Source organism: Thalassophryne amazonica, chromosome 4 (genome assembly GCF_902500255.1).
Source record: "Thalassophryne amazonica chromosome 4, fThaAma1.1, whole genome shotgun sequence".
In the NCBI taxonomy this organism is placed as follows: domain Eukaryota; kingdom Metazoa; phylum Chordata; class Actinopteri; order Batrachoidiformes; family Batrachoididae; genus Thalassophryne; species Thalassophryne amazonica.
Genome location: NC_047106.1, coordinates 62018356 through 62046274, shown reverse-complemented (window position 1 = coordinate 62046274; position 27919 = coordinate 62018356). Strand labels below are relative to the sequence as shown.

Sequence of the window (27919 nt, the reverse complement as noted above, 5' to 3'; positions counted from 1 at the left end):
TTTGATTTGATTTGTTTGATTTGAGAGTGTGATCATTTTGTTTTAGAATTTTGACTCATTTGTGTGATCATAAATGATCAAAAGGGTGGAATTGTAAAATTATTCATGGTATGACTTCCAGATTGCCTGCCTAAAACTTTTGCATCTAAACTCTCTAACTGTATTAAAATGCCTCCATGTAACCTTGCAGCTGGAAAAACACACTGTCTGCCTGGTGTCCTCCCTTTTTTCCTCGCTAGCAGAAACTGTGATAACATTCATTGCTCAGCGAGAGTTTTCATGGGAAAAGTGGAAATGTATTCATGTGCATGTGTCTGCTTGCTGTGCCCCCTGTTGTGAAAGTGTTGGAACACGGACCCACAACAGGGGGCGCAATGAACGGACAATGGAGAAAGTAAATAACAAGTTTTACTGTTGTGAAAATGCACAACCAATACAACAATTGACAATTTGGGTTTACACCGAATTCCACTGGTGTCGTGTAGGCAGGCTCGAAGGTAGGAGACGTCCGTCCAAGTCGAGCCGGAACCACCCAGATTTCCCCTGCCACCGAACCCTGGAAATACTGGAACCGCCAAGTCCCGAATTCCCAGGTGGCCACTGCCTCCGCTCGTCGGATCCGGTACTGCTGGCAAGAGAACAAACACACAGGTGTGGATGCGGCTGCACCCAGTACACAGAGAGGGAAGAAGCTGACCCCACCTCACGTCAATACTGCAGAAAGGTGAGTACTTCTCCAAGCAATTTAGCTCACAATAATCAGCTGTCCTGCAAAGGTTTAACAAATCTTTTAGCCAGTTAATCAGAATATTAATGCAGAGAACGTTACCTTTAACGTAAGGCGATATCTCGGCACTGAGGTGGAGACGCCGTCCTCTGTGCTGAGTGGAACAGCTGAGTCTGGTGATGGGTGACAGCTGTCACCCAGGCTACTCCCATTAGACGGCAGCGCCCTCTGGTGCCTGGAGCCCGCACTCCAGGCAGGGCGCCCTCTGGTGGTGGTGGGCCAGCAGTACCTCCTCTTCAGCGGCCCACACAACAGGACCCCCCCCCCTCAACGGGCGCCTCCTGGCGCACGACCGGGCTTGTCCGGATGGCGACGGTAGAAGTCGGCCAGGAGGGCCGGGTCCAGGATGAAGCCCTTCTTCACCCAGGAGCGCTCCTCGGGTCCGTACCCCTCCCAGTCCACCAGATACTGAAAACCCCGGCCCATCCGACGGACATCAAGGAGCCGGCGGACTGTCCAAGCCGGTGCTCCGTCGATGATCCGGGCAGGAGGCGGCGCCGGACCCGGGGTGCAGCGGGGTGAGGTGTGAAGAGGCTTGATCCGGGAAACATGAAAAACTGGATGGATCCGCAGTGAGGCCGGAAGCTGGAGCCTCACTGCGGCGGGGTTGATGACCTTGAGGATCTTATAAGGTCCGATGTACCGTTCTTGTAGTTTTGGTGAGTCAACCTGTAGAGGAATGTCCTTGGTGGACAACCAGACCTCCTGCCCAGGACGATACTTGGGGGCCGGGGCTCGCCGCCGGTCTGCATGTTTCTTCGCCCTCGTCCGGGCCTGCAACAAGGCAGAGCGGGCGGCCCGCCACACCCGACGGCACTTCCGTAGGTGGGCCTGGACCGAGGGCACACCAACCTCTCCCTCAACCACCGGAAACAAGGGGGGCTGATACCCCAAGCACACCTCAAACGGGGAGAGGCCGGTGGCTGATGACACTTGGCTGTTGTGGGCGTACTCGATCCAGGCCAGGTGGGTACTCCAGGCCGTCGGGTGCGCGACTGTCACACAGCGAAGTGTCTGCTCCAGCTCCTGATTCGCCCGCTCTGCCTGCCCGTTGGTCTGGGGGTGGTACCCAGACGAGAGGCTGACCGTGGCCCCCAGTTCCCGGCAGAAGCTCCTCCAGACATGTGAGGTGAACTGGGGACCGCGATCGGAGACGATGTCTGATGGTATGCCATGCAGACGGACGACGTGGTGGACCAGGAGGTCCGCTGTCTCCTGGGCCGTTGGGAGCTTCGGGAGGGCCACGAAGTAGGCCGCCTTGGAGAAACGGTCCACTATCATGAAGACGACGGTGTTTCCCTGGGACGGCGGGAGACCCGTGACGAAGTCCAGACCGATGTGGGACCAGGGGCGATGAGGCACGGGCAGTGGCTGTAGCTGCCCTGAGGTCTTTCTGTGATCGGCCTTGCCCCTGGTGCAGGTGGTACAGGCCTGGACGTAGTCCCGGACGTCGGCCTCCAGGGATGCCCACCAGAAGCGTTGCCGGACGACTGTCACGGTCCTTCGCACCCCTGGGTGACAGGAGAGCTTAGAACCGTGACAGAAGTCCAGGACTGCAGCCCTAGCCTCTGGTGGGACGTATAGTTTGTCCTTTGGTCCGTTTCCGGGGTCCGGGACACGGGTCAGGGCCTCCCGGACGGTCTTCTCCACGTCCCAGGTGAGGGCGGCCACGATAGCGGACTCCGGGATGATGGGATCCGGGGGATCCGACGGTTCCGTTTTGACTTCGTCTTTGTGCACCCGGGTCAATGCATCCGACCTCTGATTCTTGGTCCCGGGACGGTAGGTAATCCGGAAGTCAAAACGGCCAAAGAACAGTGACCAGCGGGCTTGCCTGGGGTTCAGTCGCTTGGCGGTCCTGATGTACTCCAGGTTCCGATGGTCAGTGAAAACCGTGAATGGCACGGCTGTTCCCTCCAACAGATGTCTCCACTCTTCGAGGGCCTCTTTCACAGCAAGGAGTTCCCGATTGCCGACGTCATAGTTCCGTTCAGCGGGGGTCAACCTGCGAGAAAAATAGGCACACGGGTGAAGGACCTTATCGGTCTTCCCGCTCTGGGAGAGCACCGCTCCTATCCCTGAGTCCGAGGCATCCACTTCAACCACTAACTGGCGGCTAGGATCGGGCTGCACCAGAACTGGTGCAGACAAGAAGCGCCGTTTCAACTCCTTGAACGCGGCTTCGCACCGATCCGACCAGGTGAAGGGAACTTTTGGTGAGGTCAGGGCTGTCAGGGGGCTAACTACCTGACTATAGCCCTTAATGAACCTCCTATAGAAATTAGCAAAACCGAGGAACTGTTGCAGCTTCCTACGGTTTGTGGGTTGGGGCCAATCTCTCACCGCCGCAACCTTGGCCGGATCAGGGGCGACGGAGTTAGAGGAGATGATAAACCCCAAGAAGGACAAAGAAGTGCGGTGGAATTCACACTTCTCGCCCTTCACAAACAGACGGTTCTCCAACAACCGCTGCAGAACCTGACGGACATGCCGGACATGAGTCTCAGGATCCGGGGAAAAGATGAGTATATCATCCAGATACACGAAGACGAACCGGTGCAGGAAGTCCCGCAGGACATCGTTTACCAACGCTTGGAAGGTCGCGGGAGCATTAGTGAGACCGAACGGCATGACCAGGTACTCAAAATGGCCCAACGGGGTGTTAAATGCCGTCTTCCATTCGTCTCCCTTCCGGATCCGAACCAAATGATACGCATTCCTAAGATCAAGTTTGGTGAAGATATTGGCTCCATGCAAGGGGGTGAACACCGAATCCAACAGGGGCAACGGGTATCGATTGCGAACCGTGATTTCGTTCAACCCCCTATAATCAATGCATGGACGAAGCCCGCCATCCTTTTTACCCACAAAAAAGAAACCAGCACCCATCGGAGAGGTGGAATTCCGGATCAACCCGGCAGCTAATGAGTCCCGGATGTAGGTCTCCATTGATTCACGCCCCGGCCGTGAGAGGTTGTACAGCCTACTGGACGGAAACTCACTGCCTGGAACCAAATCAATGGCACAATCATACGGGCGGTGGGGAGGAAGCGTGAGAGCCAGATCCTTGCTGAACACGTCAGCGAGGTCATGGTACTCCGCCGGCACCGCCTTCAGATTGGGCGGGACTCGGACCTCCTCCTTAGCTTGGGAGCCGGGAGGAACCGAGGAACCTAGACACTCCCGATGGCAGGTTTCGCTCCACTGAACCACTACCCCGGACGGCCAATCGATCCGGGGATTGTGCTTTAGCATCCATGGAAACCCCAAAACCACACGGGAGGTGGCCTGAGTCACAAAGAACTCGATCACCTCCCGGTGGTTACCTGACACCACCAGAGTTACTGGAGGTGTCTTATGTGTGATTGGTGGGAGTAGGGAGCCATCTAGCGCCCGAACCTGCACAGGCGAGGTAAGAGCCACCAGAGGGAGCCCTATCTCCCTGGCCCATCTACTGTCAAGCAGATTCCCCTCAGAGCCCGTGTCCACCAGTGCTGGGGCCTTCAGGGTCGAATCCTCAAACAGGATCGTGACTGGGAGTCGTGTAGCAATGTGGGTGTGTCCCACGTGAATATTTTGGCCCACCCCTGGCCCAGTCTCTAGGGGCGGGCGTTGGAGTTAAACCGCTCGGGGCAGTCGTTTGCGAGATGCTCACTCGAGCCACAAACATAACAGGCTCCGTGGGCCCGCCTCCTTTGTGCTCCAGGTGCCCTAAATGTTGCCCTGCTTGTGTCCATAGCTTCGTCAGCAGGGGGAGCCATAGGCGCACGGAGCGCAGGAACAGAGGAGCGTGGGGAGGGCAGAGCTCGATCGGACCCGGAAGGGAGAGGGACGACGCGTGCCTGGCCACGCCCTTCGCCTCGTTCCCGACGGCGTTCTTCTAACCGGTTGTCGAGTCGTATAACTAGATCGATGAGCCCATCTAAATCCCGCGGTTCGTCCTTAGCCACCAGGTGCTCTTTTAGGACCAGTGACAGTCTGTTTACAAAGGCAGCGCGGAGGGCAGTGCTATTCCAGCCGGATCTCGCCGCCGCGATGCGGAAGGCGACTGCATAGGCAGCTGCGCTCCGACGCCCCTGTCTTATTGACAGTAGTGCGGTTGAAGCGGACTCTCCTCTATTGGGATGATCGAACACCGTTCTGAGCTCCCGTACAAACCCATCGTATGTGTGAAGGAGCCGTGAGTTCTGCTCCCAGAGCGCTGTAGCCCAAGCGCGTGCCTCCCCGCGAAGCACATTTATCACATAAGCTACTTTGCTAGCATCAGTCGCGTACATCACGGGACGCTGTGCGAAGACGAGCGAACACTGCATCAGAAAGTCCGCGCACGTCTCCACACAGCCTCCGTACGGCTCTGGAGGGCTTATGTATGCTTCTGGGGACGGAGGAAGGGACCGTTGAACGACCAGTGGAACGTCACTTTCGAGCGCAGGGTCCTCGGGAGGGAGAGCCGCAGCGGCGCCCGAAGGGCGCGCCTCCACTTGTGCGGCGAGAGCCTCCACCCTGCGGTTCAGGAGAACGTGCTGCTCGGTCATTAAGTCGATCCGAGAGGTGAAAGCGGTGAGAATCCGCTGCAACTCACCGATTACCCCTCCCGAAGCCTCCGCCGCGCCTTGGTCTTCCATTGGCCATTCAACAGCCGGTTGACGCCCCTCGGGGTCCATGACGCTGGCCGAGATATCCTGTTGTGAAAGTGTTGGAACACGGACCCACAACAGGGGGCGCAATGAACGGACAATGGAGAAAGTAAATAACAAGTTTTACTGTTGTGAAAATGCACAACCAATACAACAATTGACAATTTGGGTTTACACCGAATTCCACTGGTGTCGTGTGGGCAGGCTCGAAGGTAGGAGACGTCCGTCCAAGTCGAGCCGGAACCACCCAGATTTCCCCTGCCACCGAACCCTGGAAATACTGGAACCGCCAAGTCCCGAATTCCCAGGTGGCCACTGCCTCCGCTCGTCGGATCCGGTACTGCTGGCAAGAGAACAAACACACAGGTGTGGATGCGGCTGCACCCAGTACACAGAGAGGGAAGAAGCTGACTCCACCTCACGTCAATACTGCAGAAAGGTGAGTACTTCTCCAAGCAATTTAGCTCACAATAATCAGCTGTCCTGCAAAGGTTTAACAAATCTTTTAGCCAGTTAATCAGAATATTAATGCAGAGAACGTTACCTTTAACGTAAGGCGATATCTCGGCACTGAGGTGGAGACGCCGTCCTCCTGATATACCTCTGTGCTGAGTGGAACAGCTGAGTCTGGTGATGGGTGACAGCTGTCACCCAGGCTACTCCCATTAGGCGGCAGCGCCCTCTGGTGCCTGGAGCCTGCACTCCAGGCATGGCGCCCTTTGGTGGTGGTGGGCCAGCAGTACCTCCTCTTCAGCGGCTCACACAACACCCCCGCCCTAGCTGGTGTACAAAACAGCACCTTCATTTAAAAAATCTTTTATACCAAATGCCATCACCATAATGAACTCAAAAAGTGACCACTCCACAAATAAAACCTGAACTACTTTATGTCTGTTTTATTTGAATTTATTAGCTCTTATTTTATGTTTTATTTATTTTACTAGGTCTTACTCTACTTCTTCCTTCTATGTATTTTATGTATCTTATCTTTGTTTTATTCGTGTGTTTGTATGACTATGTTTGTATTTTAGTGTTGTCTTTTTTTGTGCTGGTGAGCCGAAGACAATTTTCCACATCGGTGGACAATAAAGAATTATTCTATTCTATTCTATTCAGATCTGCTCTGTGCACACACTTATTCAAAATGCTGCTGTATTGATTTTGACTTTGCTTATGTCTTCGAGGCCTTAAATTAAAAGCCTGTTATTTAGACAATCTATCAATTTGTCTGACTTTTCATTTCCACAAACAGCTTTAGGGCCCTGTCCCACTGGCATTTAGGAAGATTTGCGTATGAATTGTGCACAAAAGTGGTTTATATTCACTAAACATCTGCAATATCTGTGAAACATGCTTGTATGAGTCAGCCGACATCCACACACGTCCGCAATTATCCGCAGAGGCACGTTTTTCCGTTGCCAGGATTTTTGAGCTGCACAAAATTTTGGTTGCGGATGACAGCCGCCTTACATACTCAATCTATGTGCTGTATATCCGCCATTATCTGCAACTGACGGGGTATTGTGGCGTGGCAGCGGACTGGGACAGTGTGTAAAACAGATATATAACGTGCCTATCATGTCCACATCACAAACTAAAATAAGTTGTAGCAAATGCAGACAAATTGGCTACAAATAAAGCATTTATATTATGTCTGCTTTGCATCTGATTTGTGGACAATTTGCAAATGCATAACAAACAGAAATCGACATACCTGCCAGTCCAGCTGTGGAGACGTACAGATGTAGCTATGAATCCCCAAAGATGTAGTGTGATAGTTGCTGCCATCCAACAACAGACCAACCAACGTGTCCAAGTCCAGCAATTGCTCCAGAGGCTGTGGTGTTGGTGTGAATAGTGATGCCGAAAGGCCCATGTGCCCTTCTATTATGAACGCAATGCAGATGCCGCGCAATACAACCGCTGTTTCTGCCACACGTGCGCGATGCATTCACAATACATCTGTAATATTTCCGTGATAATCATAATGCGTCCGATCGGTTTCCTCAATATATGCCTTATACATCTGTGATTGTTCCTCATATATTTTCTGTACATTATTAATATATCCGTAATGTATACTGAGACATTTGTCATTTTTGGTCTTTTTTTTTTGCGGACGACAACGAACGCCCATAATTTGTATACTCAATTCATTCGCAATTAGTCCTCTCCCCAGTGGGACAGGGCCTTTAGACAGTCAAAGTTCAAGCAAGCACACGCATGCACCTCCCGGCGTAGAGTTGTAATGTCATGTCCTTCAAAACATGGTACATGTTCTCCAGCTGTGACTCGCGTGTTCAGAGATCTCAACAGCTGTTGCTGTGTGCGGCCATGCCCACCTGTTCGCTCAGTCCACACAACAAAGTGTCACTCTCTGTTTCTGTGTTCTGTGATTTATTTATTTGTTATGTAATTATGTATGTAGTTATTGTAGTATTTATTGATATACTTGTCCTGGCTCTGTTCTATGCATTTTTAATGCAACACATCGTGTGCACTGAGCCGTCATTTCCAGCTGTCAGTGAGTGGCTGGCCGGTGATCAGGTGAGAGGGGCCTTGCTGTGCCTTGTGCGCTCAGACATGACTGAGCGCACAAGGTTGACCATAAAATTTTATTACAGAGATTAGAGCATGCCATAGGTATTAAAGGCACTGCGTTGCGGTGGTTTGAATCATATTTGTCTAATAGATTACAATTTGTTCATGTAAATGGGGAATCTTCTTCACAGACTAAAGTTAATTATGGAGTTCCACAAGGTTCTGTGCTAGGACCAATTTTATTCACTTTATACATGCTTCCCTTAGGCAGTATTATTAGACGGTATTGCTTAAATTTTCATTGTTACGCAGATGATACCCAGCTTTATCTATCCATGAAGCCAGAGGACACACACCAATTAGCTAAAGTGCAGGATTGTCTTACAGACATAAAGACATGGATGACCTCTAATTTCCTGCTTTTAAACTCAGATAAAACTGAAGTTATTGTACTTGGCCCCACAAATCTTAGAAACATGGTGTCTAACCAGATCCTTACTCTGGATGGCATTACCCTGAGCTCTAGTAATACTGTGAGAAATCTTGGAGTCATTTTTGATCAGGATATGTCATTCAAAGCGCATATTAAACAAATATGTAGGACTGCTTTTTTGCATTTACGCAATATCTCTAAAATCAGAAAGGTCTTGTCTCAGAGTGATGCTGAAAAACTAATTCATGCATTTATTTCCTCTAGGCTGGACTACTGTAATTCATTATTATCAGGTTGTCCTAAAAGTTCCCTAAAAAGCCTTCAGTTAATTCAAAATGCTGCAGCTAGAGTACTGACGGGGACTAGAAGGAGAGAGCATATCTCACCCATATTGGCCTCTCTTCATTGGCTTCCTGTTAATTCTAGAATAGAATTTAAAATTCTTCTTCTTACTTATAAGGTTTTGAATAATCAGGTCCCATCTTATCTTAGGGACCTCGTAGTACCATATCACCCCAATAGAGCGCTTCGCTCTCAGACTGCAGGCTTACTTGTAGTTCCTAGGGTTTGTAAGAGTAGAATGGAGGCAGAGCCTTCAGCTTTCAGGCTCCTCTCCTGTGGAACCAGCTCCCAATTCAGATCAGGGAGACAGACACCCTCTCTACTTTTAAGATTAGGCTTAAAACTTTCCTTTTTGCTAAAGCTTATAGTTAGGGCTGGATCAGGTGACCCTGAACCATCCCTTAGTTATGCTGCTATAGACGTAGACTGCTGGGGGGTTCCCATGATGCATTGTTTCTTTCTCTTTTTGCTCTGTATGCACCACTCTGCATTTAATCATTAGTGATCGATCTCTGCTCCCCTCCACAGCATGTCTTTTTCCTGGTTCTCTCCCTCGGCCCCAACCAGTCCCAGCAGAAGACTGCCCCTCCCTGAGCCTGGTTCTGCTGGAGGTTTCTTCCTGTTAAAAGGGAGTTTTTCCTTCCCACTGTAGCCAAGTGCTTGCTCACAGGGGGTCGTTTTGACCGTTGGGGTTTTACATAATTATTGTATGGCCTTGCCTTACAATATAAAGCGCCTTGGGGCAACTGTTTGTTGTGATTTGGCGCTATATAAAAAAATTGATTGATTGATTGATTGAAGTGTGCCCCCTCCCTGCACGCCACACGTGTTGAGGGGGGAGGTGACACACTGGCACTCCACGTGTTGGGGGAGGGGCGCGACACATATGCACGCCACGTGTTGGGGGTGGGGAGAGTTCAGCACAGCCACACCCATGTGTGCTTGGTGACAGCACACTCGTGGGGCACTGAGACAATTTTCAGACAGCTTGAATGTGGTCAGCCTGCTCTTTATTATCGTGCCAGGAGCGCAAATAGCCCCGCCTTTTCTAAGTGTCCAGCGAGCAGTGTTGGATGTTTGTGTGGGACACCTGGAATTTAGCCAACACCTGCAGAGGGGGGGTCAAATGGGCACTCACTGTCTTTCGGCTGCTAGTGTGCACAAATGGTTGTAGCGACAGCTGTACGAGGTGTTTCAGGCGGCTGAATTTATTCACGAATGGCATTTGAACTCTCCTTCGTGTGCCATTCTGCCTCAATCGTGCTGTGTGAAGGGGCCCTAAATCACTCACCTATCCCATAAACCCCCCCCCCCCCCCCCTCCACACACACACAGGATAGATTGCTGGACAGGGTATCTACAGAGTAACCAATCCATCACAACTCATCTCATTTATGCGCTCACCTACTATAGATTGAAAAAAAGCCATAATTTCTTCAGGCAACATCAAGTGGTTTGTGAGTTTTCACTTTCCTCTGTCTGCTGGAAATACCAGCCAGGGTAAAGAAAATAAAAGAATAAATCTGTCTGCTGCTGGCAATCATGTAAATGAAAACCCAGCAAAGTTGTTCTTGCCCCATTTTGAGGATATGATGTGTTTGTTGAGTTTTTTAACACTTGGCCTACACGGTGTGCACCGAAGCCTTGTTTTCCACTCTACTTAGCGAGAAGCCAGCTGAGATGATGAGTGTTTCAGAGGAGTGACGATGCAGCAAAAAACAAAATCCCAAACTGTAAAAGCAAAGAAGGCAAACATCCAGGTACATGAATCAGTCCTGAAGGGTGCTGTGAAAATGAAACGATCAATTCAGAGTCACTGCTTCAAATGGAAGAACTGTGTGGCTTTGTGTCTTTGCCAGAACAGCGGAAGAGCGCTGAAAATGTTCTGCTTTTAGGATCCTGTTTGAAATCTTGTTCAATTTTGAGTTAAATAAGTAACATGAGCTGATTGATTTTACAATTTGTGTTGGAACCCGACCGATATAGATTTTTTTTTTTTTTTTGGGTGCTGATACCAGTGGCAATGTTAGGAAGAAAAAAAATTACAATTGCAATATATTTGCCAATATATACATTTAAAAATGGCAATAATTATAATTAACATTTTGTTATAAAGCCCTTGTGACAAAGAAATGTAATTGAGGCTTGATGTTTAAACATGAACTTTATGATAATAAGTAACTTCCTTTAGCTTCTCCCTTCTTTTTCTTTTGCCACCGAAGATCAAAAATAGATCTACATGTTGATTTGGCCCAGGTTTTACACCACATGCAACTCTACATTATATAGAGAATAGGCAATGGTATTCTTCAACCAGAAACCAGTGCTCTAACTGCTTTGCCACCATGCCTGTCCATGAACTGAAAGCATGAACTTTATTACAAATAAATATGACTATAACCAACAACCAACGGCACCAATGTCATCAATCTGCCTTCACTCTGATGGGCTGTTGCCATTTTGGATCATTGAATATTTGCAGAAAGTACACCTCTCTTCTAATTTAGCCGGTGGCACTGATACCACTTGTCACTATGCAATGACCATTATGGTGGAAAATGAATAACAGCCACTCAATTTGTCTCTGTCCCTTGCACCCAATCTGACCAAAGGGTGATGGAGGTTCTAGCCATGCTTAACACCACTGTTAAAAATGACCTCTGCTGGACAAATGAAGTAATGGCGCCATTTGCAACAGCCAAAGTGTTTTCTGCATCATTTATTCAGTAAAATAAAAGGTTTCATATTGGCAAAAATAATGCTGATACCGATATTATCAGCCAATGGCTATATCAGTCCTGCCATTTCAAAGTGAATATTGTTGTATAAAAAAGATGTTAAGACTGTTGTATAAACAAGAAGCGATGCTTTGGAAATCAAAGAAACTAACTCATCTCAGGTCATTTCAACCACAATGTTCATCTTGTATGTGATGATGAGATTATTCTCAACAACATTCCCAGATATGGCAGACATACATAAGTAAATCAAAGCTGCTTTTTGAATAAATATGGTGGATCAAAGTTATGGGCTCCTTCACACATATTACGAATAAGTACAACTCAGGGCGAATCACAGCGGAACAGTGAACCACGAAAACATTGAGCTGACGGGCTGCTGTGAAAATAAAATAAAAAAATAAATGCCACCCACAGGATTCGAACCTGCACTTTCCAAAAGCTCTGACTGCCAGCCAGAAACTTTACCAGTGAGGTACCATCACTGTCCTGTAAAAGGTGTGGGAAAATGCCTGATACCAAGAAGGACATGGGTGTATTTAAGAAAAAATAAAACCACACACCATATTAAAAACACCGCATTTTATTGAATCCCTTTTATCAAGTGGGCAATACAAGTATGATCCATCTGTTCCTCTGTAGATGACCCTTGGTCACAGACATACAGTCATGAAATGACATGAATGAGAAGCAGGGCTCTCTTATCATGTCCACATCTGATGGCAGCGTGTCTAGCTGGCCCTGCGTGTGTGTCCTGGCCGACACGCATGTCTTGTGGACGGCGTGTCGCAAGACATTCAGATCGCCTGCTGCATGTTATGATCTGATGATCTGTTCACCTGTCATAGCCTGTCAATGTGTGCACCATGCGCACGCTTGCTGCAGCCCATTGCAACAGCAATATATGTTTTTATGTTTGTCCACATAAGGACAGCAAACAGACACATGTGCACAGTGGACAGTTGTTAGTTCATGTCCGTCCAAACACAGTACGTGTTCCCCAGCCATGATGTCCAGAACCAGAGATCTCCACAGCTGCTCCTGTGGGCAGCCACACCCCCTGCCAGTTCAATGCACACACCGTGTCACTGTGTGTGTTTGCAAAGCCACACTCATTGGGCACTTAGGCAAATTTCACATCCAGCTCAACAGTGATCGTCTGCTGATTGTTGTCGTGTTAATAGTGCGAAGAATGGCCACACATTTTCTAAGTGCCACGCGTGCATGTCACCTGGAATTTGGCTGACACCTGCTGTGAGAGGGTTCGATGGGCTCTTACAGCGCACACTCTATATTTCAGCCACTGGTGTGCACAAATAGTTGCAGCAACATGTGTACGAGGCGTTGGAGGCAGCTACGATTTTACACATATTGCATACAGTTCCTGCTTCATGCGCAATTTGACCACATTCGTACTGTATATGAAGGGGCCATAACTAACATCTACTTTGTCCTTTCATTATGTGTGCTTTTAATTTATTGAGTAAAAGATGAAAGTATTTATTGTGTTTTTGAGTTGTTCAACTTGAGGGGATGGATGCTATCTGTCCAGTCACTCACTGCAGGGAACAGAAGTATAGAAATAAAATGTATTACTATTAGCTTAATATTAATAAATAAATTTACATAAGTAATATGATATATTTTGGTTGCTTTAGATGTGTAAGGGTTCAGTCGTTGTGTTCTATAGTGCACAGTCAAAAGGACACAATGCAAATGTATTTAAGGCATGTCCAAATCCACTTTTCTGCTTCTGGGGTGTGTAATGTAAGTACGTCAGGTGAAAAAAGGGTGTGTGTGCGTTTAGGCTCTGCATTAATCTTTGGCATGTTTCATGCATTGCATGAATCAGACTAATCAGATTGTCATTTGTTTGGAAACGGCATTGTGAGATAGACGGTGGACTCAGGAGGTGACAGAAGTGAGTGGTTTTCTCACATGGAAGCTGTGAATGGAGGTGCAACAGGCAAATGCTGCACCATTCTCCACTCACATCTACAGAAGCCTGTAAATCTTTCAACAATGTTGTGGGTGTCTTGGTGGCTTTCCTCACTAGTCAGGGGAGGTGATGGTCTAGTGGTTAAGCGCTGGGCTTCAGACCAGAGGATTCTCGGTTCAAACCCCAGCCTGACTGTAAAATCACTAAGGGCCCTTTGGCAAGGTCCTTAAGTTAAGTTTAGTTGCTCCCGGTGTGTAGTGAGCACCTTGCCTGGCAGCACCCTGACATTGGTGTATTTGGGTGAATGTGAGGCATGTGAGGTAAAGTGCTTTGATCTTCTAATGCAGATGGAAAAGCACTATATAAATTCAGTCCACTTACCATTTAGTCAACTTCCCTGACAGAAGATCTCTGCCTTCGACTTTAAACCAGATTGTTCGTGGCCCATGGTGTGATCACTTTCTGCTGCCTCATGATAGCGACGCATCATCATGAAGGCCTGACTACATCTCATTTTAAGACCAGCAGACCCATGGGTGCACAGATGATTACAAGCACTTTGGGTAGTTACACACTGGGTACACTTGGCATGAAAATGACAACTGCCTCAGCTTGAAATTAGTGATGACAATTAATTTATGCTATGCTGGATGTAAGATTCATTAATTTCATTTTCTGTATGAGCTTACTCCAATCAAGGGCCATGGGGGGGGTGGGGGGATGGATGTGCTGGAGTCTATCCCAGCAGTCAGTGTGCGAGACAGGCTGGGGACACAGAGAGAACATGCAAACTCCCCATAGAAAGGACCAGGTAGGAATCAATCCCACGACCTGACTTGCAGTAAGGCCACAGTGTTAACTACTAAGCCAGCGTGCTGCCCATTGGGCATATGGTAGGGTCCTAAAAATCTTCAGGTCTTGAAAATTTGGTATCTTGAAGCAAACATCTGATCTTGACAGATCTGTCTGAATTAATCTGATCTAAAATGTATTGTGAATGCCTCTATCTGCATGCTTGTGTGAATACTGTTCAATGTGGTTTGTCAGAATTTTATTGGGTGAAAAATGTTTCACACACATAATAAAAGTCAGACACCATCTTTACACAGAAATCATGTCATGAACAAGCTTTAATTATTCATTTTGTCATGAACAGGGATGCTTTACAGTTCAGAGTATGTACTACAAAGGGAAATTAAGTTTTCATTGAAATGTGGCTCTAAAAGCATTTAATGTATTTAATAATATAATGTTTGCACAATTACTGTTGATTGATATTGTTGTTATTACTACTATTGATAATAGTTATTCCAATTAATGGTCACGGGGGACTGGAGCCTCCCAGTAGTCATAGGGCGTGAGGCGGGGTACACCCTGGACAGGACACCAGTCTGTCGCAGAGCCACATATAGACAGACAAACGCATTCACACCTGCACGCACACCTACGGACAAATTAAAGTTTCCAATCCACCTAACCTGCGTGTCTTTGGAAGTGGGACGAAGCCGGAGCTTCCAGAGGGAACCCATGCAAACATAGGGAGAACATGCAAACTCCACACAGAAAGACCACAGGTGGGAAGTGATCCCATGACCTTCTTTCTGTGAGGCAAAACAACTAATCAATTCTTAAAATAGTTCCCAATTTTTTAATAGTCATTTTATAACTGATTCATTTATTAAATCAGTGCAGCTGTAACCATCAGACATTTGCATGCTTTGACCTAACCCAGTACACATACACACTCAAAACTCTGAACTGGTTTTGTTATTTTGGTAGAAACTGCAACTACCTCTATCAGATCTAGGATGTTCCTGCACCATTTAAATACAAATTAAATATGATAACAGAAACTTTAAATTAAGTGGTAGTAGCCCATAGCAGATAAACCAACAACATCCGTATAAAATATGACAATGACTGAGGTTTGAGAATATAATGCAAGCAGAAAAACCAGAAACTGCCTTTGACTGCAGAGATATGCAATTTGGATTCATCAATGCCACTGTGATGACAGTTTTATTTCCTGGAGAGTGGTGGAACAGTTGGTGAAATATTTTTGTCAGCTAACATTCGTAATTGACGCAGTTTTCAAAACGCTTGGAGACAGCCGGCATGGTTGACTGACAGGATAATGAATATTAAACACACCCTCTGATAAATGCCAACAGTGCATCCGGAAATTATTCACAGCGCTTCACTATTTCCACATTTTATGTTACGGCCTTCTATCAAAATGGAGTTAATTCATTTTTTCCCCTCAAAATTCACCCCACAATGACAAGATTTTTTTTTTTAATTTTTGTAAATTTATTAAAAATAAAAACTAAGAAATCACATGCACGTAAGTATTCACACCCTTTGCTCAATACTTTGTTGATGCACCTTTGGCAGTAATTACAGCCTCACATCTTCTTGAATATGATGCCACAAGCTTGGTGCACCTATCTTTGGCTAGTTTTACTCATTACTCTTTGCAGCACCTCTCAAGCTCCATCAGGTAGGATGGGGAGTGTCGTGGACAGATATTCAATTGGATTCAGATCTGGGCTCTGGCTGGGCCACTCAAACACATTCACAGAGTTGTCCTGAAGCCACTCCTTTGATATCTTGGCTGTGTGCTTAGGACCATTGTCCTGCTGAAAGATGAACTGTCACCCCAGTCTGAGGTCAAGAATGCTCTGGAGCAGGTTTTCATCCAGGATCTCTCTGTACATTGCTGCATTCAGCTTTCCCTCAGTCCTGACTAGTCTCCCAATTCCTGCCACTGAAAAACATCTCCACATCTTGTTGCGGCCACCACCATGCTTCACTGTAGGGATGGTGCCTGGTTTCCCCCCAAACATGACACCTGGCATTCACACCAAAGAGTTCAATCTTTGCCTCATCAGACCAGAGAATTTTGTTTCTCCTGGTCTGAGAGTCCTTTAGGTGCCTTTTGGCAAACTCCAGGTGGGCTGCCATGTGCCTTTTACTAAGGAATGGCTTTAGTCTGGCCACTGTATCATATAGGCCTGACTGGTGAAGTGCTGCAGAGATGGTTGTCCTTCTAGTAGGTTCTCCTCTCACCACAGGGGAATGCTGGAGCTCTGACAGAGGAACCATTAGGTTCTTGGTCACCGCCCTGACAAAAGGTCCTTCTCCCCAATCACCAGGAAGAGTCCTGGTGGATCTGAACTTCTTCCATTTACAGATGATGGAGGCCAATGTGCTCACTGGATCTTCAATGCAACAGAAATGTTTCTGTACCCTTCCCCAGATTTGTGCCTCAAGACAATCCTGTCTCAGAAGTCTACGGATAATTCCTTTGGCTTCATGTTTGGTTTGTACTCTGACATGTACTGTCAACTGTGAGACCTTATATGTAAACAGGTGTGTGTCTTTCCAAATCATGTCCAATCAACTGAATTTACCCCAGGTGGACTCCAATTTAGCTGTAGAAACATCTCAGGGATGATGAGCGGAAACAGGATGTGCCTGAGCTCAATTCTGAGCTTCACTGCAAAGGCTGTGAATACTTACATACATGTGATTTCTTTGTTTTTTGTTTTTTAATACATTTGCAAAAATCTCAAATTGTGTGTAGAATTTTGTGGAAAAAATGTATTTAATCCATTTTGGAATAAGGCTGTAACATAAAATGTGGGAAAAAGTGAAGTGCTAAATCCGCCGAATAAAGCGATGTTTTGACGCCGTAGCATCCGGCACACGTCAGGCAATGGGGGTTAATACCAAGTTCTATCCCTTACAATCGCAGGTTAAGACGAGGGTGAGAACGGCGGTGTTCTGCTGCCACCGATAATGCCCTGTATACCCCTGGTTAATACCCAGGTTTTTACCCAGGCAAACAGGGTAAATCCTGCGTTACTCCAGGATCATTTGCATATTAGGCACCGCCCCCAGAGTATCCAGTATAGTAGGCTGGTTCTGCACACATTTTCATCATTCTGGAGTTGCTAGCAGAGCTGTAAATGGAGCACCATGGACTTCTTTGACCAAGAAAACTTCGACATGGACATGCCCATGGGCATTGATGAAGCTGAGGCCTTGCATGAGGCAACAGGCACCATGCTGGAATTTGGTCGAGGTGTACTTCAGATCCTAGAATTATACAGAGAGCTAATCCAGCTTAGGCAGGCAGCAGCTGACCGCCGCCTATTGGCCGTTTGGAACGCCGTTTTAACCGGGAGGTGGCGTTTAGAACGGCGTACTGTCCGCTAGCGCCGCCATTTTGTCTGCCTCTGTCGCCGGTTAAACGCCATTGTGTACGCCGATGTGGGCTCTATTGCCGTTTTATATGCCGTTGATTAGGGATACAACGCCGGCTGCCGAATAACGGCGGTGTAAACTGCAGCACTACAGGAAGGGACAGGATGAAACAGTGATTAAAAAGTATCAAACGCCGCTGTTTGCGTTGTCTCCGTCGTCACGCGAATTCTCCGGGAGTGCTCCCGGAATTATTCGACATGTTGAATAATTTTTTCGACGATTCCCGGTGAAGCCGGAACTAAGCCATGCCCCCTAGCGCCAGTGTTAACAACGATGTTTGATCCCTAAGATGGCCCAGAGGAGCCAAAAACTTTTCTGGGACGCTTCCGGGAGCTCTTACCGTCTATGTGTAAATGGGGCTTAAATCTGGTGAGAATTGAGCAGCGTCAGGCACACACTGTGTCTGCCATGCGACAGAGTGTGAATGTAAACTTTCTTTATTCATTAAACATTTTTTCGTAAGCCAATTCAGCATCTCAGTCTGTGCAGTGCATGCTGGGCTGTGTCAAAGTTCACCACTACCCAAAACACACTAAGCACAGACAGCAATGTAAATCATTGACGAGTTTGAATGCTGGAAAGTTGTCATTTTAAAATAATTTTGCAAAGAACTGGGTTACAAAATAGGTGGGACACACTACAAAATGCCCCCATAGGACGAACTAAAGAAGACAAAAGGGAGCCTGTTAAGAACAGCATATATCTTTACTGATGCTTGAAGATGAGAATTCCTGATCTGTTATGCCTGTCACATGGTTTGGAAAATGAGACATCAGCAACAAGCAAATGTTCCCCCTGCATGTAAATATTAACGTGTATCTCATACGGAAAGACGAGCAAACCTTGCATTGCCGTGGAACACACAGACCAAGACCTGTCCACTTCTAGTTGACAGACTCTATATTCTGTGTATCAGTATTATATACTATGTATAATACCGGTAAGCAGTGCACTGCATGCTATGAATCATTGGATCTATGCAGTACTTTACTGTAATATAGACATTATCAAATATTTATCTGGGTTTATTTGGATATACAGTATAACAAATAAAAGTAAAAATAATCATTATAAACTTACTAATTTAGTCTGCTCAGCATGTCCTTCAGGATCTGATAATTCCGATGGAAAAGTTGCAGCTCAAATGTGATGTGCAGTGCATTGTTTCCACTCCTGTGATTGCTTTTTCCACTTTTGCATTGCAAGCAGATCATCTATGGAACTATGTGGAAATGCTGCTTTAACACTGCTTAAAGCTGTTAATTTAACTTTAAGGGCAAAAAATAAATAGCTGACACACTTTGGTAATGCGACTTCTATGCTTTGTTTACCAAAGTGGGCATTAGTGAGCTTTGACTGGAAGATTTGACATGGTCACAGCGCATGCATATTGATAATGCTGATTAGGGAGGTGGTGGTGTAACGGCTTGCATATTGGACTGGGATGCCAGCAATTCAGATTTGCTTCCCGATTGCAGCCACGCTCCCAACTGGCACTCTTAACAACAGTGCTGGGGAGGAGTGAGAGACATGTGCCGTGGACCCTTCTGCAAACAAGTCCTTCGTTGAGACTTTTGTTGGTTACCCACGTTAAATAAGATCCTCTTCTTCACTTGGTTTATTAGATTAGATCTGTCACTATTCACATTGGGTGAAGTTACTGTGCCTATAGCTCGCTGTATTTTGATCATACCAGATCGCCTCTAATATTCTGTCAATGTGAATTTGATTTTACACAAGTGAGGGCATCTCAGAAAACATAAGTCTGTGCAGACTGAAAATTGTTATGGGCAACATTGCTATTTGGTGACAATCCCATACCTGAAATCTTAATTCATAAATAAAACAAAACAAACTTGTAATTCGCTTTATGTTGTGTCTAGGGCTGCAGCTATCGATTATTTTAGTAATCAAGTATTCTATTGATTATTCTGGCGATTAATCAAGTAATTGGATAAAAAGTACTTTTGCGTTTTTAAACAACATCAACAGTCTAGGTCTCTCCCTAAGCAATGGCACAATGTTGCTGTGCCAAAGTCTTGACATTTTGCTGAAATGGCGATGGGATGTAGCTTTCTGTTTTTTTTTTCCCAACTTGTAAAATTTTACCATTTTGAGTTTTTTTGTTTTGTTTTGTTTTTTAAGGCTGGTGGACTGGATCCCTATGTGATTTTTTTTTTAATCCCTCTTTCTCTGTGATTCAGCATATGCATTTCAGCAGGAGGTTGAACATGCAAGCCTCACACAGTGTTTGTGAAGCACTGTGTGTTGCCCAAAAAAAGGCAAGAATTAAAAAGCAAAACACTCGATGCGAGTCTGAAAAAGCAGCCGGCTTCGACAGGGGGGACCCGGCCATCGGTTCAATAGTCACTCACCACGTCGAACACACCGTGTGTTTTTTAAAAACAGACAAACACACTGCTTCACTTTAAATGCACAGTAAGTTTATTTCAGATGATCACTGTGGACCCTCTTTCTCTTAAAAGGCTTTATTTTACTCTGTGTCGCATTGGAAAGCAGTAGCTTTAAGGGCTAAATTATTAGCTGTTAACGGCCTGAGCTCATGCTTTAGTCTTCTTCTGTTGTTTTTCTGGGGACGTTACAGCGCCACATACAGGCCTGGCATATTTACTACAATGTTAAACGAAGCTTTGAGGCACAGAATTTGCCTCAGTCATTTTTTAAATCAAATTATTTGAGTAATTGTTTCAGCCCTAGTTGTGTCCTGCTGCCAGTGGCAATCGACTCACATACGAGGTCTGTTAGAAAAGTATCCAAACTTTTTATTTTTTTCAAAAACCATATGGATTTGAATCACGTGTGATTGCATCAGACAAGCTTGAACCTTCGTGTGCATGTGTGAGTTTTTTCACGCCTGTCGGTTGTGTCATTCACCTGTGAGTAGGCTTTGTGTGAGCACTGGTCCACCCTCTCGTCATTTTTTTATTGCGAATAAATGTCTGAACGATTTGGAGCTCCACCGCGCGTCGCAGAATTCCTCCGCTCCTCTTTCCATGACAAAAACTCCTGTAACAGTGGAATGTGCCGTTCATTTCTAAACTGGACGCTGTCTTGATCCGGTATGTCGTCTGACTAGCACAGGAATTGTGAAAAGACGTGGACATCAGCACTTTTTCAGCACATTAAGACAGACGTGCGGAGGAGTTCCACGCGTCGCGGTGGAGCCGCATGGCGCAAAGCAACGCCGTGATGAAGCCTTCCAGGACATGTTGGGGCATGTCCAGCTCATGCACAATCACAATCGGATAATCACACGACTGAAAAGCAACCGGAAACATCTGAAATCCACCTGAAAGCCGTCCTGTGAGACCAACACGGAGGTGGTTTTGTGCCGCGTAATGAACAGCTCCGTGGCGTGTCCCTCCGCTTTTCTTTCCATGAAAAAAAAACTCCTGTAACAGTGGAATGTGCCGAAAAAGTGCTGATGTCCACGACTTCTGCCTTTTTGTGAAAGTCAGACAAGGTCCCGGATCAACAAAGCCTTCACGTTGGAAATGATCTGGTTGTTTCAGCGGGGTCTGAGCATGTCGATCAGCGCTGGGAGCGCGCCGCGCTCTCAGCAGTTGTGGGCCATCCTTAAAGCGGCAATAACACTCCTTAATCTGTATAATCCCCATAAAATTGTCCCTGAAAGCCATATTAATTTTCCGAATGGTGTCCACCTGGAGGTCTCTCACAGTTTCTGGAAAAAAATTGATGCAGCAAAGCTCCAAATCGTTCAGACATTTATTCGCAATAAAAAAACGACGAGAGGGGTGGACCAGTGCTCACACAAAGCCTGCTCACAGGCGAAAGATGCAACCGACAGGCGTGAAAAAACTCACGCATGCGCACGAAGGTTCAAGCTTGTCTGATGCAATCACACGTGATTCAAATCCATATCGTTTTTGACAAAAATAAAAAGGTCGGATACTTTTCTAACAGACCTCGTACAGGCAGAATGAATACAAAGATAGTGATTCATAAATGTGGATTGGTACACTCTTTAGATTACTATTGCTTGAGAAAAAGTCATTATGATGGTGCTCAAGAAATCTAGTATTGCATGTAAGTATCCTTTTTCAAGGGTATTGTTTTAAAAGAAATGTGTTGATGATGTGGGCCACATTGAAATGTTTCTGTGAAGGCTCTCAGTTGTCCAGGTGGTTTCCATAGGAGAGAAGCTTGAATCTTCGACTGGACTGGGTAGCTTGACGCGAGGACGTTTCTTTTCAAATTGCAGAAGCTTCCTCAGCTAAAATTCTTGCTCTGGTAGTCTGATTACCAGAGCATTGATGGTATATATATATAGACTGCTGGAGGTGTTGGTGGGCTGCAGAAGGAGATGGAGCACTTTTGGATAATTCCCAGAGAAAGATAATGACAGGCCCTGTCAATACATGGTGCTCCATTTACGACAGCTCCTGTCTGCATAACTAACAGGACTTGAGGGCAGCACTCACAGAATTCCTGACCACATCTGCTCACGTAATTCAGCTGGTGTCATGATAGACTGTGTAAAATGCACTCATCACATGCCAAAACACTTCTCAAGTACCACCAGATCCTTCATGGAGGGAAAATAAAAATCCCCAAACTATGACTGAGAATTTACACTTCCTGCCACCCTGCAGATGTGATGCAGCATGAGCCACTCAAGTTACACTGAATTTAAGGCTTCAGGATTGATTGACAACATTTATCTCTTTGTTTTGTGCCATGCGTTTAAAAAGTATTTCTCAATTTAACTTTTTAATGTGCTGATATCGGTGGCCGTTTTTGAATTTTGATTAAAATCTTATGTTTTGTTGTGTTCCTCCCCCGACTTCAATTTTTTCCCCTTTTTTTTAATTGCAGAAACTAGTACATTCTAAGAAAAAGTGTGATAAAAATACATAATTTACAAGATTTGGATAGGTAGGACAATTTCTACAGTTTATGACACAATTTGCTTGTCTTTAATTAGGTTTTGCCAGTAATTTTATGAGAATGCTCACTGTCACCTGCTAGTACATGAGAACACAAAGACAGCTGTCTTATGATGACTCGAGAATAAAATTACTCCTGGGCTTTGGAAAAGCCTAAGTGTAGTGCATTATAAATGGGCGTAAAATGAGGACAAACACAACTGTGTATTGACTGTAATATCCCACAGACATGTCTGCCACCTGCTGGATGGCTAGTGAATGATACATTTATGATGGATTAGGAACAGGTGTAGTTGTCAGTGAGAGAGACAGCAAATTGAAGTCAGAGAAGCAAATTGTTGCTTTGTGGTTTGTTTTGCAGTGGTTATGTTGTAATAGCCAAACAGCACAGTCATGCATGCACAAAACTGTGTGGAAAGAATTTTGTATGAAGTCAGCAGTGAGAGAAATAATATAAGAGAGATGGGCAAGCGAGGTAAACAGTGAATGGAGTTAGAGAGAAAGACAGACAGACAGAATGCGTTTCTGCAAAAAAATATAGATACAGACAAATATTTTTTGATTATTTACACTCAAAACACACAAGAACAACTTTATGTAATCCTGCAGAAAGGATTGTGGGTTTGGCACTATGAAAATAAATGAAATTGAATTGAATTTAGCAGACACTGTATTTCTGAACATTTCTGATTTTGATTCCATATACCTTTAAAATGGGTTTTTGTCAATTAATATTATTTGCAAAATCCAGGTATGGTGGATACCAAGGCAATCACTGTTTGTTGTAAAATGTTATAAAGCCTGATTAAATATAGCCAACTCTTCTCATAAATTACAGCATATCTCTATTTTTTTTTCTTGTTCATCAGAACTGATTTCAGTGTCAATTATTCGGGCATGATGAAGCATTGAGAATGTTTTGCCATTTGCTCAAAAACAAAATAAAAATGCAGGTCAGCAATGAAAATTGACAAAATGCAAACCACCATCGCTAAATGACATTTTCATTGCAAACATTAAATAGAATACACTGGCTCTGACATGAACTGTTGCTCTAAACATTACAGATGGGAGCATGTGCTTTTGTAACTAGGAACAATATCAGCAATCTGACGACAGTGATGAAGAGTTTTTGTATGTATTATTCATATTTTCCTTAATCATTTGCCTTTCATTTGGTTCCTGATTTGACTTGATGTGTTTGTGTGAAAATAAAGTGAAAAACCAACAGATTGTACCTCCTCAAACAGCTCCAGGCTGTACGTGTTGTCGTCATCAGCAAAGTAGACGATTCCCGCTTGGCTGCTGTTGACATTGAAGGTCTCCCTCAGCCACCGCAGGGCCAAGTTCCTTTGCATGGTCCCCCTCGGGATTCTGGGATCTCGAGTGTCACCTCGCAGTTTATAATTTCTGGGCGTCTCCACATTGAGATGGGTGTAGTTGAGTCCTGTTTCTCTAAGGAGCTGCGTGACAAGAGGAGTTGTCCTTTGGGAGTCCTCGACGAGGATCCAGTGCAGGTTATGGATGTGGAGGAAAGTGTTTGCAAGCCGCGTCAGCTCTGCCTTCTGCACCGGGCGACTGTACGTCGGGGTGATGATGTGGATGGTAGGCAGCACGTCGGACCAGGGTGGTGGCCGCGTGTACACGTACTCTGTCCTCACCACCTCCACAATGTCCTTATCTGAGGAACAGTATTCCTTGGAGTCCTGCGTTTGGCCGCCTGCCTCTTTTTTGCCCTCGATGCTGTCATCTACAGATGTGGAGATAAAAAGACATGATAGATATTAGTGCAACCCTTTGTTTATTTGCCTCAGGTGACTTAAACCCGATGGGGGTAAAGTATACCTGAGAGCCGGTGGTGGTTGACTGCAAGCCTCTCTGGAATGATAAAGATCTCTTTTACTAGGTGGTGACAGGCTGAAAAAAGTGAAAGCAGGCACTGTGAGAGGATAACACAGCTGATGGACAGAGAGAAAGCGCAGGCGGAGCGATAGAGATGAGTCTTTTACTATTCCCCCAGTGTTGCCTTTGGGGTTTCATGGGGAGAGAGCAAACTGTGAGATTCTGGGCTTCATGAAAAAAACACGTCCTCTTTTAATAGTTCCGCTCTGCCACAGACACTCTGGTCCTCTGCAGGCCCTTCTATATTTCATAGTGACTTTTTTACAACCTCATCAGATTAAAACATTGTTAGCAATTAAGCCTCTGAGTCCTGTATTCACCTTTGCCATTGCTTCATATGATTCATTTTCAAAAAAAAAAAAAATGTTTAGGAACAAAGGAATGAGAGTGAATGGGGAAAATCCATTATGTGTGTGTGTGTATATATTTATATAATGGCTGAGTGGATCCTTGTCATTTGATTGGTGCTTTGTATGTCACATGACATGGATTAATTAATCCCATTTGTGTTGCATTGCATTAGAGTGTGGCTTGGTTCCATTTAGAGTGCAAATTTGGTTCCATATGTTTGGTACCATTGCACTCTGCGTCGACGTGCACACACATGTGATCATGCGCGCACACACACACACACACACACACACACACAAAACAAATCCACTGTGCTGTCTGGAGGCTGTTGGCAGGAAGTTGGACTGAAAAGCTGGACTCATTTCTGATGTGATTTTTTTTTTTCACTGCACTGAGGATGTACACAGTCTGTTTTTGGTAGTACACGCGCGCACAAGTGCTGACCCGGCTGCGTGTGTTTGTGTGCATGCGCGCGGGGGACAATGATATGATGATTTGATTGAGCTAACTGACGCTGCTAATTCTTGTAACACACACACACACACAAAATCCACTCCGCTGTAAGCTGTCTGGATGCATGAAGAACTGTTCACATGAAAAGTTGATGTGATTTTTGGCTGGACTGAGGAACTACACAGTCTTTTTTTTTTCTTTTTTTTTAATGGAAGTCTGAAGTCAGTGCACAACATCACTGGACTACACGTCACGATATGGACTTTAGCAATAGTGGAAAACCAAAATGTAAGTCTCTTTTCTGTTGATTATAAATTAATAAAATGTCAAATGACAAGGATCTATTTTAGTCGTTATATAAAACAAATAATGAATGTTTTTACATTCTTTCAATAGAATGAATACTTAATTCGGTAAAAGCTGGAACATACCATTCAAGTCGGCTTTGCCTCATTGAATTGTATGTTACAGCTTTCACCTCATGACACATTTGTACCACTGAACTCATAAACATTCATTATTTGTGTGTGTGTGTGTATATATATATATATATATATATATATATATACACACACACTAAACAAAAATATAAACGCATCACTTTTGTTTTTGCTCCCGTTTTTCATGAGAGAACTCAGATCTAAAACAAAAATATAAACGCAACACTTTTGTTTTTGCCCCCGTTTTACATGAGAGAACTCAGATCTAAAACAAAAATATAAACGCATCACTTTTGTTTTTGCTCCCATTTTTCATGAGAGAACTCAGATCTAAAACATTTTCTGTGTATGCAAAAGACTTATTTCTCTCAAATATTATTCACAAATCTGTCTAAATCTGTGTTTGTGAGCACTTTTCCTTTGCTGAGATAATCCATCCCACCTCACAGGTGTGGTATATCAAGATGCTGATTAGACAGCATGATTATTGCACAGGTGTGCCTCAGGCTGGACACAATAAATGCCTCCACAGAATATGAAGAAGAGTTGATCAATGTAAGAGCTAATCATTGTAGTAGCAGAAGCTAAACTTACATTACAAGTCACATTATTATTATTATACTTTTTGTCTCTTCATTTTGAGCAGAATGCTGAAGAGTCAACTGATGCCTGTGGCGAACACTGGTGTGAATAAATGGAGCGCTGTGACACTAATAAAGTAATTGCTGAATGGACTTCCAGCATTTACAATGAGTTTTTTTTTCTTCTTCTTCTTGTTGGTGGAACAAAATGCTGACATCCTCTGGTTCAGGCTGAAAAACACACCGAGAGCAGACAAATACAGAGGGACGTCTTTACAAACTGCATTTATTCTTTCCATGGAAAAGAATTTAAAAGTATTTCCAGATGTTGGAAGGCCTGAACAATTGCGTCTTAGTTTTCATCAGGCTGTGATGATGAATCCGGTTGGAACAACACAACAGGTCAGATAAGACTTTATACTTGATTTGTGTGTGAATGGTTTAAATATTTGAAATGGTATAAAGCCTGATTTATGCTACTCTGTCTCTGTTGTGTGTAGCAGCCACGCAGAGCCCTCTGCATCACTGTGAACCCTCTCCGAGCCCCTCTCTGTAGCCTGACGTACCCCTCCCAAAAACTGATTCTGCATGGGCTGTGATTGTTCACTTTTCCAGTTTCACGCCGTCCTCTCCCTTCATATTTAAAATTTTTTGCAGTGCGCATGCCAATTTACGTTTCCATCATGAATCAAATAGAGCAGGGGTGGCCAAGTTCGGTCCTCGAGAGCCACATTCCTGACACTCCTACTTGTCTCCCTGCTCCAACACACCTGAATCCAATGAAAGACTTGTCAGCAGACTTTTAATGAGCCTTTCATTGGATTCAGGTGTGTTGGAGCAGGGAGACAACTAAGAGTGTCAGGAATGTGGCTCTCGAGGACCGAACTTGGCCACCCCTGAAATAGAGGAACATTTAGCAGAAGAATTCTGCAAATGTCACCACCTTTACAACACTGTGTCGAAAGACTACAAAGAAGCTCAAATGACCAGCAGTTCATGGCGAGAAATGCTAGATAATGTTGGTTTGGAGGTCAGTGATTGTATAAAGAAGTGGAAGTCACTGAGGGACAAACTAGTCCAGAAAAAAATGACCTGCAGCAGTGGCGGTGCAGACAGCAAGAACGTCCCTGCCTTGATCTTCACGTCTTGCCCCCAATTACTGCATTGCAACACCAACCAATGCGAGAGAGAATTTCAAAAGTGTCACACCCACATGGATGCGATTGCTTAGCCACGGAGTTGTATTAGTATAAATCAGGCTTAAGTCAAAACTGTACAAATGGTTGCATGAGGATTTCACTGACTTTTTTCAGCCTGAAGCAGAGGATGCCAGCGCTTTGTCCCACCACCAAGAAAAAAAAAAAGTTATTTTAAAACCTGAAATTCTGCATTATTTTATTTGTCACTGGGCATTTGAAAATACATCCCATTTAATGATCAACCAAGACTTAAAAAAATACTTTAAATTGCATTGTTACAACAAAACATCATTAGTTTTGGGGAGCTGACATAATCGTTTCAGATAAGCTACTGCTCATCCAGGTGAAAACGATGGGAATAAGGTGATGTTTTCCGATT

General features: G+C 45.1%; 1 protein-coding gene across 4 annotated transcripts in view; it reads right to left on the bottom strand.

The window, feature by feature from the left end:
- b3gat1a (beta-1,3-glucuronyltransferase 1 (glucuronosyltransferase P) a) overlaps positions 1–27919 on the bottom strand; it is a 432840-nt gene that overhangs the window by 21351 nt on the left and 383570 nt on the right. For 2 of the 4 annotated variants that reach the window (XM_034167983.1, XM_034167984.1), the window contains exons 5-6: positions 24460–24531; positions 23853–24364 (exon numbers count right to left, since the gene is read on the bottom strand). In XM_034167983.1, coding sequence (XP_034023874.1) covers positions 23853–24364; positions 24460–24531 — 584 coding nt within the window. The remainder of the gene's footprint in view (positions 1–23852; positions 24365–24459; positions 24532–27919) is intronic. The other 2 variants (XM_034167985.1, XM_034167986.1) reach the window with 2 other exon arrangements.